The 17559-nt window shown below is 37.1% G+C and overlaps 1 protein-coding gene across 17 annotated transcripts in view; it reads left to right on the top strand.

Moving 5' to 3' along the window:
• The window catches only part of TNIK (TRAF2 and NCK interacting kinase), a 389337-nt gene that overhangs the window by 321150 nt on the left and 50628 nt on the right, over positions 1-17559 (top strand). For 8 of the 17 annotated variants that reach the window (XM_089675505.1, XM_089675500.1, XM_089675502.1 and 5 more), the window contains 6 exons: positions 996-1159; positions 4084-4178; positions 11198-11221; positions 11803-11835; positions 13277-13351; positions 16184-16362. In XM_089675505.1, coding sequence (XP_089531631.1) covers positions 996-1159; positions 4084-4178; positions 11198-11221; positions 11803-11835; positions 13277-13351; positions 16184-16362 — 570 coding nt within the window. The remainder of the gene's footprint in view (positions 1-995; positions 1160-4083; positions 4179-11197; positions 11222-11802; positions 11836-13276; positions 13352-16183; positions 16363-17559) is intronic. The other 9 variants (XM_089675504.1, XM_089675503.1, XM_089675510.1 and 6 more) reach the window with 3 other exon arrangements.

Raw genomic sequence — 17559 nt, 5'->3', positions numbered from 1 at the left:
GGTGATCTGGCCAGTAAAACATCCCTTGTATTAGACTGTCTACACTGAATGAAGGAGCCCAGCAACATTGTCAGTCTGGAGGGAGGGTAGTGTTAGATGCACTAGCAGATTTAGATACATCAAACAAATTGAAGCCAAACTTTAGCCAATAATTTATAAGCAGTTTATCCTTTTGGCATAATGGTGTTATATAAATAAAAGCTGATCATTGTTAGCACCCCTGTCAGTGGTAAATGGTTTGTTGCCACCCATTAAACTGCTACATCTGCAGGATAGCATGTTCTTTTGAAAAACAACAGGCTTACTGGCTTCATCATTAGGTGAATATAAATGGAAAAAAATCCTAAAAAGGAAAACGAAACTACTGCAGCCATTACATCACATCTAACAATTGGCGAGCTGGAATATAATAAATGTTTGCCTTTGGGTTCAATACCACTTTAATGTCCCTATATGTATACAAGCAACATTGCATCTCTTGCCTGATAATAAGTATGGTTGATGAACAGAACAGTATGAGAGTATTCAAGTATTAATTTGCCATTTTTAGGCTATCAATGTACTGTATGTGTAACCTGTGAATTGCATCTGGGAAAAAAAAATTTCAAGAATAGAGTTCTCAGCAGTTTATTTCTTATTTCCACTTCTACTGTAGGTCTGATTAAGTGGACTCTTACATGAGACAAACAGTGCATTGCACAATGCTCCTACCAAAAGAGGACTATAGTTATGCCTACAATCTAATAAAGCGAGTACTCTTTGACCCCATATCTGAGGCTTCAAATAGCGCGATGTGCTCTTTTCCATGAACATGTTTAATGCTGGAAGCTCATAACAATTAGGCTTGGGCTTTGCTGTCTAGCTCTAGGTTGCTCCTGTGGTTACCTTTACAGGTTTATTATCTTCAAAAGCTGTAAATCCATTATTTGGACTAGGTTTAAAAATTATGAATGCTTTTTGTACATATTTTGAATATTTGACTATTGCATTTTTAGTAACCCTGATCTGCGGAGAACAGAGACAGTCATAGAAAATCCAATCCAAAGGACTAGCAGTGGCAGCTCCTCCAGTTCCAGCACCCCCAGCTCTCAGCCTAGCTCACAAGGCGGATCACAGCCTGGGTCTCAAGCAGGCTCCAGTGAACGAAACAGAGTTCAAGGTAAAGTTCATTTGTAATCCTCTTGCATGACATTCAGAATTATAGGCTACTCCCACAGTAACCTAAACCACAGGCACTGCTAGCAGTAGGGCTGCATTGTCACAGCACTGAATAATAACTTTGCATTGCACTCTACACCCACATGCAGCTCTTGGAAGAGATTGTGTGCGTGGGAGAATCCCTCTGACTTTTGCTTTCAGCTTCACCAGTGTACAAGTAGAGCTTCACATTGTGCCAAGGTGAATTAGGTTAATAAAACATTTTCCCAGTACAAAGATTAATGTTTGCATTGTGTTTGGCATTCCATCCTATTTCCAGCTGAGCTCTTGTCTTAAAGCAGACTAAAATGGGATCTTTTTAAAGTACACAGTGTACTATGTCTATATCTATATCTGTATCTCTGGACCACACTTCAGTCTGTTCTAGTTACTTGCACAAGAATTAAGGGTAGCCAAGAAGGTAATTCAAATTGCCGAATATAACAATTACAGAAAATGTTTGGTTTTCTAGTACTCTCCCCATGGTACTGTGAAATTGGGGTTACCAAATTGCAGATATTGCAGCAAACTGGCATAAAATATGTGTCAGTAGAAAGTGTGTATGTACATGCATGCGTGCGTATGTTTGAGTAGCCATATATAGTTATGAACCTGAAATCGTTCAAGTGCTTAGGTTCCTCTTCTCTAAAGTGTATGTAAAGTCAAATACAGTCATGGCCAAAAATATTGGCAACCCTGAATTTCTTTTAGATAATGTACCACTTCGCTTAGAAAAGTGTTTCAATTACTAATCTTTAGGCATTCTCATGTTTATTTATTTTGTTTATATTGATATGACACAAAAAAGTGGAGAAACAAAAAGCCAAATCTGACACATTCCACGCAAAACTCCAAAAAATTGATTGGATACAATTATTGGTACCTCCTCCGATTTGTAAGAAATAATTGCATTCCAAGTTTGTGATGCTCCTGTAATTTGTAATTAAAATGTTAAAATGAGAGCTTCCTTAAGAGGTCCTGTCACCCACTTTTCTGTGATATCAAAGGGGTGTGGACAGAGAACCTCTGACAAATCATCTGGTTTAAGGGATGGGTGCTGGGAGGTCACCACATTTATAACCAAGCCCCAAATACAGTTTTATACTAATATTAATATCTTTCAACATGTGTAGGTTGTATTCTGGAAACTGGCAGATTATTATTCAGAATTATATTTTGTATCCATGGATATCAAACACTGCGTATCTTGGAGGAATTTTTCACCCATGAGGCAGGAGACTGCTTTCTCCCCTTTTTCATATGTGCTAACATAGTCCTGTATGACCTTGATTTACTCGGTATGATATTCCTCATTCAAATATATACCTAATGTTAATGTGTCCTGTTACTGTTGGATTTTAGTATTTGTGTATGGATTGTTAGGTTGTGGAATAGATGTTTAATGGCATGCTCTGCATTCCTAGAGTTTTAATGGCCTTACACGTTATGTGTGACAGGCTTGACTGAGTTATTATTGTTTAATGATAGGTCAGAGGGAAGACTTTTTCATGGTTCATGGAAAGAGACATCCTGCAGACCTCAATTAATGTTTTACAGCTGTGACCAGGTCTGTTTGCTGTGTTCTGTTGTCCCTGACTGAGATAACTTTTGAAGTTTGTTAAAAGTTATGGCTACAAATTCCATAGTTTGCAGGAGGAGGAAAATGGCTGAGACCTTAACAAGATAGCTGTTGCCTACAGCTTCCATGTCCTTATTGCGCACAATCATTAAAGTTCCTACAGTCAAACATGGTGGAAGTTCACTGATATTTTGGAGTTGCTTTGCTGCTTCAGGCACAGGATGTCTTGACAGTGTGCAAGGCATTATGAAATCTGAAGACTACTCTAGAATTCTGGGTTGGAACTGCGGAACAATGACTTAAAGCTCACATCAAAAAGCACCCAGCAATGGTTTCAGACAAAGTGCTGCAGAATACTGAACTAGCCAGCAATGAATTCAGATCTCAATCCTATTGAGCACCGATGGAGAGATCTTAAAACAGCAGTTGGGAAAAGGAACCCTTTCAATCTGAGAGACCTGGAGCAGTTGGTGAAAGAAGAGTGGTCCAAAATTCCAGTAGAGAGGTGTAAGAAACTCATTTATGGTTACAGGAAGCTATTGATTTCAGTTATTTTTTCCAAGGAGTGTGCTATCAAATATTAAATTGAGGGTGTAAATAATTTTGTCCAGTCCATTTTGGAGTTTTGTGTGCTTTTTGTTTCTCCACTGTTTTGTGTCATACCACTACAAACAAAAGAAATACACATGAGAATGCTGGGGTGCCAACATTTTTAGCCATGACATATATATATATATTTTTTATTTCATATAGAATAGGGAAGAATAAGAATCTGTGTATTTGAATTTGTTACTAACAAATGCAAGTAAAGTAATTTATTTTCAACTTTCTAGTAACCTAAATCATGCAACCTACCTCTTCAAATCATCCTCTCAGTTTCACAAATGTGAACTATTGATAAAGTAAGGAGAAAAGAGAAATTCAACTGAAGTATGTCTTGAAAACAAGAATAATAATTGACATAAAATATGTACCTTGTGATCCTAATACAGTCATAGGTATACCAGTTGAAATGGCCAGACCAGACAGAAGATAATGTAATTCGTTTAGCTGTCTTACTGAATCAGTGTAGTTAATTAAAAAAGAAAACCAAAAGAAATTCCAGAAGAATCTTCTAGTGCAGATTTTTAAAGATATGTAATAATTTCTCACAGTCTGCATACATATTTCTGCATACAAAAGCCAAAAAGCGTGACCTTTCTTCCTGGTTGCAGATTTTAGGATAATAGCTTATTCACATTTATGTGTAGCACATGTTATAAACGTTACCTGTGCGAATAAATTGTATGTACTTTTATGTGTTTTAGCAGGTAATAATAAACCTGAAGGATCTCCGGTGCTACCACACGATGGGCCTAATGTGAAAACTGAAGATAATATGACGCGGCCAAGTAGACCAGCTGTAAGTTTAGTAAATCTTTTCTGCTCTGTGTGTGCTGTCATAATCCTTTCCAACCACTATAGCATCCTCACCACTGTACGTAATCATGTGTAATTGATAGATTAACTTTTAGGCCCCTTCCACCAGGAGTCCGCTTGCTTAGTAGGGAATCTGTCCACTAATCACCACTTAACAAGTGAATGTCTGGTCTGTGTCTGCTCCAGTTATGCAGAGGTGGTTATGGGTGCTCAGATGTAAACAGACCACCTGCCCATTTACACCCAACTGCCATCCGATCTATTCCACTAGAAGCATGAGGAATGAATCCCCATCTGTCTCTTTTTAGCGGATCGGATTGGATGTAGGTGGGTGTAAACAGACACAAGTCCATTTACATCCGCCACTCGATTCAGGATAATGGAGGGTTCGATCAGGTCCACCTAAAAAAACTGACAGATGGACCCGATTGGTCTGCCCATGTGAAAGGGGCCTTAGACTTTTCTTTTTGTGTTGTTTATTCAGCTGTAAATGTTGCATCATTGTAAACATCAATATTTATTCTTATAAATATATACTATAGCTTTTAACAATAGGGGATATGGTAGATATATACAGAACACAACTGGAGACATAAGATTTAACAGCAGCTCTTCCTAGATCGGAACTTGTGAAAATTGGAATATAGGCAGTGACACCTTTTTAATGTATAATTCTGCAATAGCAGCTTCTATGTTTCTATCTATATAGTTCACATTAAGCGAACTATTAGTACAAAAATGGTATGCAAACCCCTGTATGAAAGGAATAGCCATAGAAACAATAATGGTCATCAGTTGTATATTAATCAGATGGTATCAGAGATTGTCACACTCTTAGTTGGCGGAAATAGACATCTCATATTAATACAAATCTGACCGCAGTATTACATTTCTTACACTTAGGGCAGCTCATATGAGTAGAGGATCCTGATGAGCAAGCCCAGGATACAGGGGTATTAGTTAAGCAAGGTACGAGGATATGAACAGGTATAATTAATATGTAGGGGAGTTTAAAAGAGTGGTAATGCTAGTTTTCATAGTATTAGAGGATGAGAATGGCTGCTTGCTGAGGTTACAAGCTTGTTACAGGTACACAGGCATCTCAAAAGAACAGCTTATGAGCAGACTTTAAGGTTAAGGTTAAGGAGAAGGTTAAGGTTAGAGGAAAACTCTAGATTTCAATAGTGACATAATCATGCAAGTCTGGATTTCTCCAGCTACATATCTGTTGTTTTGATCTTTAGGAATTTACCATTTAATCTAAGCTTTTTCATTTCTACAATAAATTACAAACCTTTTCATCCATAATATCTTGTACTGCTAATCTTAAAGCCCCACTCTGGGCAGCAGAAAAAAAATTACCTTTGCAGTGGGCTTCCTTGCAGTTTAAGGGTTAATTGCTTGTTAAGTCTAAGGAGGTGGTGGAATGGGCTGTAATACTTACCTTATTTCTTGCTTGGGCAGGTTTCCACCATGCTGTGTGTCTGGTCTCCCAAAATAGCCTCTCTTTGGCGCTCCATTGAGGAGTTGCACCTGATAAACTCAAGTTTAGGAGCTGTTCAGCATTTTTTTCAGCAGCCCCTGAACTCACCCTAATGTTTTCCTATGTGTCCTTGTACACATCTTCATTTACAATCGTTTACAGGCAGTTGAGTTTACAAACTTGCGTGCAGATGTGGATTTTATCAGCGTTTCAAACGCAAAACGCTTGTAAACGCGGCTAAATGCATCTAAGCGTGGCAAATCGCGTTTATAAGCGTTTGCATTTGAAAATGTTTTTTAACTCTTCCAGTTCCCGATGCTGTCCAGAACCTTTTTTCATCATGAAAAATGCATGCAAAGCATTTTCAAGGTGCTCAGATGGACAAAACACTGTCATAGAATGTTCTGAGCAAGCTTGTTACACATTGGAATGACCAATTCACACCTCAGCCTTCTCCCACTCTTGGAAACAAAAGATATGTTAATGCTCATTCACACCTCAAATTCCTCATGAAGACCCCCTGCCAGGTGGCTTTAATAACTCACTCCACCAGACACCTTTCCCACCCTTGGAAACAAAAGAAATGTTAATGAGCGACTCACACCTAGCTAATGTCAAAACATGTAACAGTCTGAAATAGTTAATAACTTACCACTTTTCAGTGCATTCTGGGCATTTGGGAGGTTCTCCTGTGCTTATCTTTAAAAAATGTTTCTAAACGCAAACGCACATAAACGCGGTATGCAAACGCTGCAAAATGGACGTTTTTTAACTGAGCGGTTTCCTGCTGTCAGTTTCCAGCATTCAGAAGTGTTCTCCAAACGTCCTGTGTACATGAGCCCTAATGCCTCATGTACACTTCTGCTCCTAAACCTGAAGCTTTTGTTTTTTTTGCCATAGCCTCTGAACTGTCCTTGAATACATAGGCTTTTAGCAGAGTTTAGGAGCAGCAGAGTTTAAGGGCAGTTAAACATCCCTCTAATGAATGCAGAAGAATCGCATTCAGGAGCGGATCATTGTGGCCAAGCACGTCAAAAATGCGTGTAAATACGCCTTAGCGCTTAGGCATTTATTAATTTTAATGTCAAGTACTCTAGACAATGAAATGAATAAATGTCCAAGCATTAAATGTGGTACCACTTTTACACACGTTTGTGCCGTGTTTAGCGGCTTTCTGCTGACAGTAGAGATTATGTCTATGGCAATTCCTTGTACGTGTAGCCTAAGGGTGTTCTTTTTTTTTTTTAAACTTTCCAGAGTTCAGCTTTAATACTTTTTTTTAAATCTGGGAGTACATTATCGCTAGAGGACATCTTAGCCATAGTTCTGGCTTTTTCCCAACCATATCAATGCTGTGGATGATCCTTTCCTCTTCCTGTATATGTTAAAATATAAAACACATAAAGAAATAGGACAGTGAGAGTGGTACCTATTGGCGGCGAAAAGTGTGCTGACCTACGCACAGATGTCACCACCAAAGATTGCCAAGAGATAAAACTCTGCAGACTGTACAAGCAACTCCGTTAGTTTATGGAAGCCTAACCCTTTAATAATAATGTTTTTATTTATATTCATTTTATGCACACCATACAAATATGTTGCGCACGTTAGATGCATAAGATACTGTATGTTCTCTAATTTTAATTTATATTAATAAATAAGTTTTAATGTTGTTATAATTTGAAAACTGACTTTTTTAATGACTGACTTTGGAGAATGCACATTTGAAACCCTGCATTGTAAAAGATTGTACGGTGAATGAAATTTCTAACTCTGTTTATTCACCCTTGATAGCTTCAGTTTGGTCAATTTAGTGTTGCAAGCTGTATTTACTGCTTAATCTTATAAAATGTTTGTCACAGATTTTATCCCACAATGTTCTTCTTATTAAGGTATTGCAGTTCCATATGTTACAAATTACAATTTTTACTTATCTCGACAATGAACAGTGTTCTTCATCATACCTTACCTTTTACTAAGTGATATTTAACTCATGACAGGGCCGTGAGTTAAGGAGCCTGAAATCTGCCTGTGCTTTGTGTCACTATAGACTACCATTGTAGGTCTGTGCAGTTAGAAATGTTAAAAGGTACCTCCACTTTTGTGGAAAAAATTGTAAATAAAAAATATAGCATATATAATTGCTAAACAAACTATATTGTAATTGAATTACCTTATTAAAAATGAGCTTTCCTTCTCAATGTGCAGCACTGTAAAATTCAATGCAATATAGCAACCTGGAGGTGTTGCCTCCAGAAAGGTTTTTTTTCTGCTTGTGTGATTGGCTCACTGATTTTCCTAGAAATACGCACTACAATACAAGTCAGATTTTAGGCATCCTCTGCAACAGAAAATTAATTTTTGGTGAGATATTCCCAAAGGATTATTCACTTCTAAACAGATTCAGAGTCTGCCTTTTCCTCATTAGAACTCTGTAAGTGTATCAGCTGATTGATAATGAAAAAGTCACAAACAGCTTTTTCTTCAGAACAGAAACAGGTAGGAATCTGCAACAAAGTTTTTTTAATTTCCTGCAAAGTACATAGATTACCCAGTTGGGATTTGGGTGTTTTTTCAACAAAAGTGGAGTTATTCTTTAGGCACTTATTGTTACACACAGTAGGAGGGGCTAAAAATGGTATCAGATACAATTAGTTTAATTTAGCCTCAGTAATAAGTGATGAAAGTAATTGTTTTTTTAGGAAAATTTTAGTTTGAATGTTCCAAATAATGGATCATTAGCCTTTTGCAAGAAAAATGTTTACGTTTTAGTCTTTTTAGTGGTTCTTGCTTAACATCAGAAAGGCCCATAAATGTAATTAGAAAAAGCTTTTGAATATTAAAGTCAAGATTTTCTAACGTCTGGGTCCCTCCCCCCTATAGAAATCACCTGCTGAAAGTTTGTGCAAAAGTTGTTGTCAAGAAGAAAGATAAAGAATTTGATTACCTTACCCCTATTTTCAGCATCACTGGGCGTGATGTCACCATCCTTCAAGGAAGACTCCTGGGGAATGCAGAGCAGGCCAAATCTCATGAGAAGACATTCCAGTCCATTACAAAAGTGTCTTCTTGCAAAATTTGGGCTGGTGTGTATACCCCAGGATCTCCCTGGAAGGAGCATACAGGTGGCAGATGGGCTACATGTTGCTTTACAGGTACCTTTTGCACATTCTTTCAAATGGTGTATATACTGTGTATATATATATATATATATATATATATTTATTTATTTATTTATTTATTTTACAGGTTTTTTTGTTTTGTTTGTTTTTTACAGGAGGGGAGGTCTAGACATTATAAGCGGACCTTGTGATTAATCAGTGATTTGTTTCTCTAACCCAGGTTATTTTAACCAACATGTGCCAATAGTTATAAAAATACATTGCATTAGTGTGAGTGAGTATTACAGTGCCATAAACTTGTAATAAGCATACTTTTATTATGCAGTAAACTGGCCACCAAATTTCTCTTCCATGACATGGGACACTTTCATAATTATTGTACTTTTCAATTCTAAGTATACACATTGGTCTCATAATGGGTTACACGGCTATGTGACTCATGTACAGTTCTTGTGCATAATTTATGAACATAAAGTGGGTATATGCCTATAATGTAAAGTTTGGCTGTCATTAGCACTGTTTAATGTCTGAAAAGCAGATTAGTGAAAGCATGAACTTTTAGCATAGCATTTCTAATAAGAAGCAGAATACTTTGTAACACATGACAATGCCCAGGCATTCTCTTCTAGCCTCACAGGAGCCTATCAGGAGTTTGATAGACATGCCCTGGCCACTGTTATTTCTAGTTACTGGGTTACAGTGGCATCAGTGGTGAAGTCCAGAAACAAAATGAAAGTTTTCAACAAGAATGAAGTGCAGAGGAAAAAGTGGGCCTAGCAAAATAGCAGCTGCAGAATGCCAGATGCAAGTGCTATTTCAATTACACCTGACTTATGTAACACTGTTTGTAAGATAAGGTTGCCTGAGTCTATGTCCACTTTAGATAATGATCAGTTAAGGTATCTAGTTTATCCAAATGTGTAACAACATTATCAGATGGTATTCTAGTGGGTATAGTAAAGACTGTGTGTTTATTGTACAGGTCACTAATGAGTTAAGCAATAATCTAATGTGGCATTGTAACTGAAATTTTAAGAAATCTGAACTGAAGTTCCATTACATTTTGTAGATATTTGAAGAGTTAAAATAGATGAGCAAAGAATCCTAGTAAAAAGCCAAAATGGACTAAGAGTAGGCAGTATCAATCATCTGCAAGTTTAGATCAGCTTAAAGTTATTATTCTCATCAATAAATGTTACTACTTTAAACCTCATTGTTTCTTTTTTTATTTTGTAATTACATATGTTTGTGATGGCAGCCACGTTTAATCATCATACATTCAGGCTTTTTTTTCCCTGCTTTGCAATGCTGCACAATAGTTCAGCATTACTGTTCCTTCTCACAATGAAAGTCTAGGAGTCTGCCAAATTATTAGAAAAACAATGTGACCTAAGGAGGTACTATTTCAGCAGTAATTGCGCTGGACTGCTGAGAGCTCCCCCTAGGAGCAAATCTTCACATTTTTTAATACTGTGGCCAAAATATGGAAGCATGAGATTGTAAAATGTGAGTCATGACCCAAATTAGTGCTCACTAAAACTGCATTGTACTTCTCTTTTACGGTACGTTTAGCAAACATGCAGTATTGAGCCTGGACAAGCATGTGATTGAAGCAATCACCCTGTATGGCCTAGCATACCAAAAAAAGGGAGCTAACTCTTAAATAATAATATTACCATAGTAGCAAAAGTCACAAAACATCTTATGTTTGCTTAGGTTGAAAAAAATACCAATTGTTTAAGTTGGAAAACTCATTTTTATTCCTCTGGCTAAATTGTTTTAACAAACATTTTTTCACTCTAACATTTTCATTATCTAATCTTTCTAAATATGATTATGCTTGAAACTAATGCTTTAAATAGGCTTTGTAGATGACCCTATAATAACATTTGTGCTTGTGTTACATCATTGTCCAATAACTAACTCAAGCTCTAGCACAGTTTCTTTTTTGTTATGCCGTGAGAATGAAATCTTACAATCTTTCATTGGGATAGCACAGTATGATATTGCATAAAGTGTGCCTGGGTGCAGTGTAGTCTTGGCTAGCAGGTCATTCATGGCTATTTGGATGTCATAGAATGATTTAATATGAATTAGATACTAATATAATAAATCATAGGATTTATATTTACATATATGTCTTCTGTAGTGAATGAAAGAGTGGGGAGCAGCATTATCTGCTAATATAGACAGCATCTACGTTCTATGTCAGTAATGTTGCACTTATTGCGCACTATGTCTTACATACTCTGTGCAAGCATGTGGCTGTGTATTGCCCATATACCGAGCTTGGTAAGCACCAAACTAACACTTGTATTTCTTACCTGCTTCCTTCCCTGTGGCTTACTCTTGACCTGCTCTGCTTTCTCCGATGCTGATTGTCTTTCCCTTGCTCAGAGCTATAAGAAAGCAATAGATGAGGTTAGTGATATTTTAAAGTATACAATGTAACATTTACCCTAGACTTTATATGCAGTCGTTACCAGAAAATCCGGCACTCTCATTTCAAACTCACAATTCTCCATCTAAATCACGTACTGGTAACCAATTCATGGTTTGTTCAGTGCTAAGCTATTTCATTCCAGTGTTTTGTCATGTGGCTGGTAATTCTCTGCGATGAGAAACAAATGGACTGTACTTCTGTGGCTGGAAGTTTAGCTTGCTAGTACATGTGTTTCCTCATCCCTTTCATTCAATTTAAATTATTAAAAAGGATGAAGGTGATGAAAGCAGCTATAGCAGACGCTGCATGTCATCTCTTCCCTCCTCTGTATGTATCCATATACTTCAGTAGTTTTCCATGGTGCTGGCCGCTGCTCTGTCATTCTATATAGATGTGCTGTTGTTTGTTTTAGTTGCAGGGGAATTGTCTATGTTTGTGTGTCTGTTTTTTATTGTATTGCTTTTTATGATTTCTGCTAAACTGAAATCCAGACATGCTGTGTGTGAGGTTGCTGAGTTTTTGTAAAAATTTACTATATTTTGAATCCCTTGCAACTAAGGAGAACAGTAATTCTGGAAATGTTCAACCGAAGGTAAAAATAGTCTCTATAATCCAGTCTTATTTGGTATACAAAACTGAATTTCTATTAAACAAAAAAGAAGTTTGACAAAGAAGAGAAAAACATTAAAATTAGTGTGGAAGCTGACAGCCTCATAATCGTATAGGTCTACTGTGCGTACTCATGGATGGACAACACGTGGCCCAAAGGAAAAAAATCACCAACAAGCAAATATGTACTAGACATTTTTATATAATCGTTCCATGAAAATGCTCAAAATGTGATATCTGAGCCAGTGCAACCCTGTATTGTTTCATGCAGTATATTAAAAACATCACCCAAGGTAGCTCCAAATCTAATTCAGTTTGCATTATCATCATGTCATCTTTCCTCTTCATGTAACTTATAATGCAGTCACAGAATCCAGGAAAGTGGTGATCTGTCCTCCTTTCGCACAATCATTTTACTCCTAACCTGAGAAATTATATTACAGGGATGAAAATCCAGGAGACCATGTAAAGTTGATAGCCTGGCAGCAGCTTACCAAAGCTCTGTGTCTACCAAACATATTGAATTATTTATTGAGTGGCCTAGTTTATTTGCTAAAATTCTAATTCACTTCTGGAATCCTGATAGACCTATCTCATCCAGCAAGATTTAGATTACATTTTACTAGATGCTAAGGATATCTGTATATGCAAGATTGCTTATTATCAAATGATCTGCTGTGATATAATTTTATGTAACACATACTAAAGCCAACCCTATAACACATAAATGAAGACTCTCCACACTGCCTGCTACATGCAGTGCCCACTTTTTTTTTTTTACTCAGGTCTTCCTTATCCTGGAAAGATAAATCATCTGAAATATTACAAACTTTGTTTATCAATGAGATTGTTTGCACATTTTTGTAAATGGTACACTATTACCTTTTGATGGCAGGTCACTTTGTAGTCTTCCTGAAATCTATCAAGGAATAACAAAATGGAACATGCTAACCATTTTCAACCTGGCTAACCAAGCTCTAAATTGCAGCCCTTAAATTACACTGTACCATCTTCAGTTATACATCTTGCAGTGCACAAATTTGGTGAGGCATGGCCACCAGAAATTGTGAAATATTGAACTTTAACTTGTCATGTGAATGTTATCATGAATTTTACAAGCATCAGCCAGAATCAACCATACATGGTTTTCTTGATGTTCATGTGTATCAATTGTTATTAGATTATTGCATGTCTGGGAGGTACAGTATGTCTATTTTCGTTATGCCGAATACAAGATGATGTGCCTTGCCCATTGATTCAATGTACTAGTTTATATATACCACCTTATTTTTATCCGTGGATGTTTCATTTGTATGATAAAGAAAAAATGTGTATTTCTTGTGCTTGTTTCGGGTTAGTCAGAAACTCGGGACAGAATAATATTCCCAAGTTTCCTGATGTCCCCACTTGATACTTCTCTACAGGCTGTTATCACACAGGCAATGCCCGCGGATGATGGAAAGATCATGCCGCGGAGGGTGAAAACTAAAAATAAGACGGTAAGAAAATCTTTCTTGCCTTTTATCGGACATTGTTTCCTACTCATAGTATAGGTCTTTGAGATACAGTATGTAGGATTTGCTTTACCCAACACAGAACAATGAAGTTGAATGTAATGTTCCATACAGATAGAAGGATCCATTGCTACATGCTTAGCAACATAGAGAAACCGTGATATGTAATCTGCTACAAAAATATTGTGGAATGATAACATGCAGATGTGTATTTGGATAGATGCATAGTCCCCCATTACCCTTCACCCAAAATAAAACTAATAGACAACTCTGGGTAAAATTAAGAGAGGGTATAATCTGGTTTCTATAAAATCCTTGTAATAGATTTCCTTGCACATTAGTTTGGTCTGTCTACCAGCAGAATCATTAGATCCATTCTAGGGTGGACAGTACAGTTGGCTTGATTATTATTCTACTTCTTTGACAGTTATGCTTAGTGGCAATAGTCTAAACTAGTAATGCCACTGTGGTAGTAGTTTGCATGTGTAGCAATATTTTGACCTGTTCTTGATGAGACCTGCCATATGTGCAGGGTTTTTTTTACAATAGTGTTCAAATTACTCAGATTTGTATTTGAATTTTTAACATTTTACGTGACAATTTGATTTGTATAGTCAAAAGTAGTGGATGACGTGAATTTATATCAGTTACTGTTGGATTCTAAGTATTTTTTATTTATTTTTTCCTGTTTATGGATGCATAGTTTAACCACATACAGTATATTGTAGTTTGGGTAGAAATGGTCAAATAGATTAGAATAGATAGAACGATTACAATCATGTAGCAATAACCTATACTTTAATGCGTAACTTCAACCCTCTATATTTAATGCAGATTAAGGTTTTAGTATGTAAGTGTTTGTTTGGTTTAAAGATTAGTATACCTAAAAGTGATATTTTAGTTTCACTGTCTTCATATGTCTTGAAGCCTCAGCAAAGAGATCCTCTATCACAGTTTCTAACTTTGACATGGAGTCTTTCTGTTCCTCTTACTTCAGAAGGAGCTTAATTCCTCCTGCTGTATTTTCCACACTTTAAAATAAACATGCAATACAGCAGTAATAAGAACCCTAATATTGGCCGTGGCAGGTATTAGATCTCATGGATAAAGTCCCAGAGAGAGCTAAAATGCTGGCAGACTCAAACCACTGACATCCAAAACATAAAGTATCAGTTCTGGTTATTGATCCTTAAACATAAATATTAGACTTAGAAATAGAAGTTGTATAAAACAATAAGGTTTTGATTTCTAATATGGGACTAGAACATATCCTTATGGTGGCCATACACTAGTAGAAGTTTGTTAAAAAATATAAATTTTTGGACCCTTTGTTTGATTTTTGACTTGTTAGGTCAAATTGATGATCATTTTCAACCGAGTAATGAGAAAATACAAAGAACCAGGAAGGAAACCTTTTCTCATATGAGCAAATTTCTTACATTGTATGTGTTTTTCTTCCAGGAAATTCCATTCCTAGTAAAACAAATGTTAAAAGCAAATTACATTTTGAAGTACTTTCAAATTACATTTTTCAAGTCTCTGCTGGCTTTATCAAATGCACTGACCACATTTTACGTATTATTATTCGTACGAAAATATACCACTGTATGGCCAACTTTATAATTTAATTTAAATTTATTTACTTGGTTAGACATAAGCAAAGATATATCAGTCACAAAATGAGATAAAGTTGCATGCTTTTGCATGTATGTCAGTGTCCTGATTAATGTTACTCTAAAAAAAGGGTATTGTGCATAATTATCTTCAGAATCCAGGTAAAGAGCGTGGTGAGATCTTCCAAATCTATGCAGCTTTCAGCCATAGATTCAGAGATTTAAGCCCTAGGAATCCAATTAGCTGCCTTTCTCCTGTTGATTACTCAACAGCAGCAGCATTAATTCAGTAAGTGCAAAATCTGTGTTTTGTATTAATCTGCTCTATAACTGTGATCTTGCGTCAAATATGATAGATTATGATTACTATTTCAGCCCAGGACATTCACTTTGCAAGATGTAGCCCATAAGATTATGCTTCAATTCCTTTTAGAGCCAGACAGTAGGGCTGTTCGAAAATAAATAAATGGTGACACTTATTGAATTTGGTAATGTTTAATAATTTGTTTTCCTTGAAACCTTTGTTTATGATTGCATTGACGGCTACATTGGTCTCTAATATAGGGGGAAATGGTAAGGCCAATGCTTTGTTCGTCATGTGCATGTTTTGTTTTCTTCCACAGAACAAACCAACTCATCTTCTGCAGATTCTTCATGCTTTACCACTACCTCACCTACATTGCTTTAAAGCATGACCTAGATACACTGACTGTATCTTAGACTTGCTGGCTGTGATGTTACAGTTAAAAATAAAAACAGTGCTGTCTTATTATCATGTCAAATTCATAGTAAGCTGAGAAAATGCTCTTTTCTTGTTGTACTCTAATTCAATGTTAGATTGTAATAAAATATGCATTTACCACAGATTGTATGTAGCTCAAAATGTGAATTGTCTTGGACTTATATAGAAAGAGGAAAATATTTTCCAGCTAACTATGACAGGAATTTCTAGTTTTCACAGAAAGTGTATCCATCTGTTCTGCGCACCAGGCACATAATGGTTGAAATTGCGTCTGTCAGTAAGACTGGCTCGTGATGTTCTTTTTTGCTTCAAACATTGTCTGTTTAAATGGGTGTGTAACTGCATTGCTCAGCTACTTTCTCACTGAGTTTAGTGCAAGTGAACATTAAGACAAGGAGTTGGCCCATTTTACACACATCTGTTTCATGGCTTAAGTGAATTATAGCAAAAATTGTTTTTCAGGACCTGACTGCCTTGGCGAAAGAGTTGAGAGAATTGCGTATCGAAGAGACAAACCGGCCGATAAAGAAAGTGACTGACTACTCCTCATCTAGTGAGGAATCTGAGAGCAGTGAGGAAGAAGATGGTGAGAGTGAGAACCAGGATGGAACTGTGCCAGTTAGCGACATCCCCAGACTCATGTAAGAGCTGCATCAGTGTAGTGACATGTTTGTCTTTCAGTATTAATATATTAAAGAGCAACAGATGCCTTAAATCAGTGGTCTTCAAACTGCGGACCAGGGGCACTATTCTTTCCACTGATATGAGGCACTATTCCTCCCACTGACAGCAACGGCAGGGCAATAATTCCTACACTGACACCAACAATGGCTTTCAATGACACCAGCAGTTGGGCACTATTCGTTCTACTGACACCAATGATGAGCCACTATTCTACATTTTCTACTCCCACTGGCCCTCCTAAATTCTGAACAACTGTAAACTGGACCTTTGATTAGAAAGTTGGGAGACCCCCCCACCTTAAATCATTACACTCATATTTCACTTTATATATTGATATGTTTTTAAAAGAAGTGTGGGATCCAAAAGCAACACATATTTATACTCTCCTAGATGACTGCAGCACCTATCCCCCTCGGGCTCTACACTGAGAACCGAGCGATCAAGGAACACTGATTGCTCAGTTCTTGGTCCTTGGTGAGCAGAGAGCAGTGACTATCAGTCACCAGCTCTCTCCTCTGCCTTTCCAGTTCTCACTAGAGCACTGGGCTGGGAAGGGGGAAAAGTGTTGGGGTGCTGAAAGGCTCAGCCAGGTGCCAGTCAGGCGTCTGGGCAGATCCCAACATTTTAGTTGGGATTCCTGCAAAGCCTGCACTGGCTCTGACAGCATCCAACAGTGAGCTTTATCCCATCTATTGGCTGAATCTGGATCACAGGAGTGCAGAACTAAGTGCCCTCCTCTGACCCACAGGGCAAGTATGGCCAGAAGAGCTTTTGCCATACATCTCCTTTAACTAAAAACTGTAATTACTACTTCTCAGACATGTTTGAAAGTTTGAATCTGTTTGATAGTTGTGGAAAAGTGTCCACCATTTCTTTGTGAGAACACACTGGGGTTTATTTAGTAAAGCTGGATAGTGCAAAAGCAGGCTCACTTCTGCATAGAAACCAATCAGCTTCTAACCTCAGCTTGTTCAGTTAGGCTTTGGCAATAAAACCTGGAAGCTGTTTGGTTTCTATGCAGAAGTGAGCCTAATTTTGCACACTCCAGCTTTAGTAAATAAACCCCACTGATATGTAAGTTTTCATACATTTTCAACCAAAGTCCCTAGTCAGTACAGGTATATGTGCTCTCATTTGCGTACTTAGCATCAAAG

This window comes from Staurois parvus, unplaced genomic scaffold (genome assembly GCF_062004578.1).
Source record: "Staurois parvus isolate SC_StPar_1 unplaced genomic scaffold, SC_StPar_1.0 ptg000155l, whole genome shotgun sequence".
Lineage (NCBI taxonomy): Eukaryota > Metazoa > Chordata > Amphibia > Anura > Ranidae > Staurois > Staurois parvus.
The sequence above is the reverse complement of the archived record's forward strand: the minus strand, read 5'-3'. Positions and strand labels throughout refer to the sequence as shown.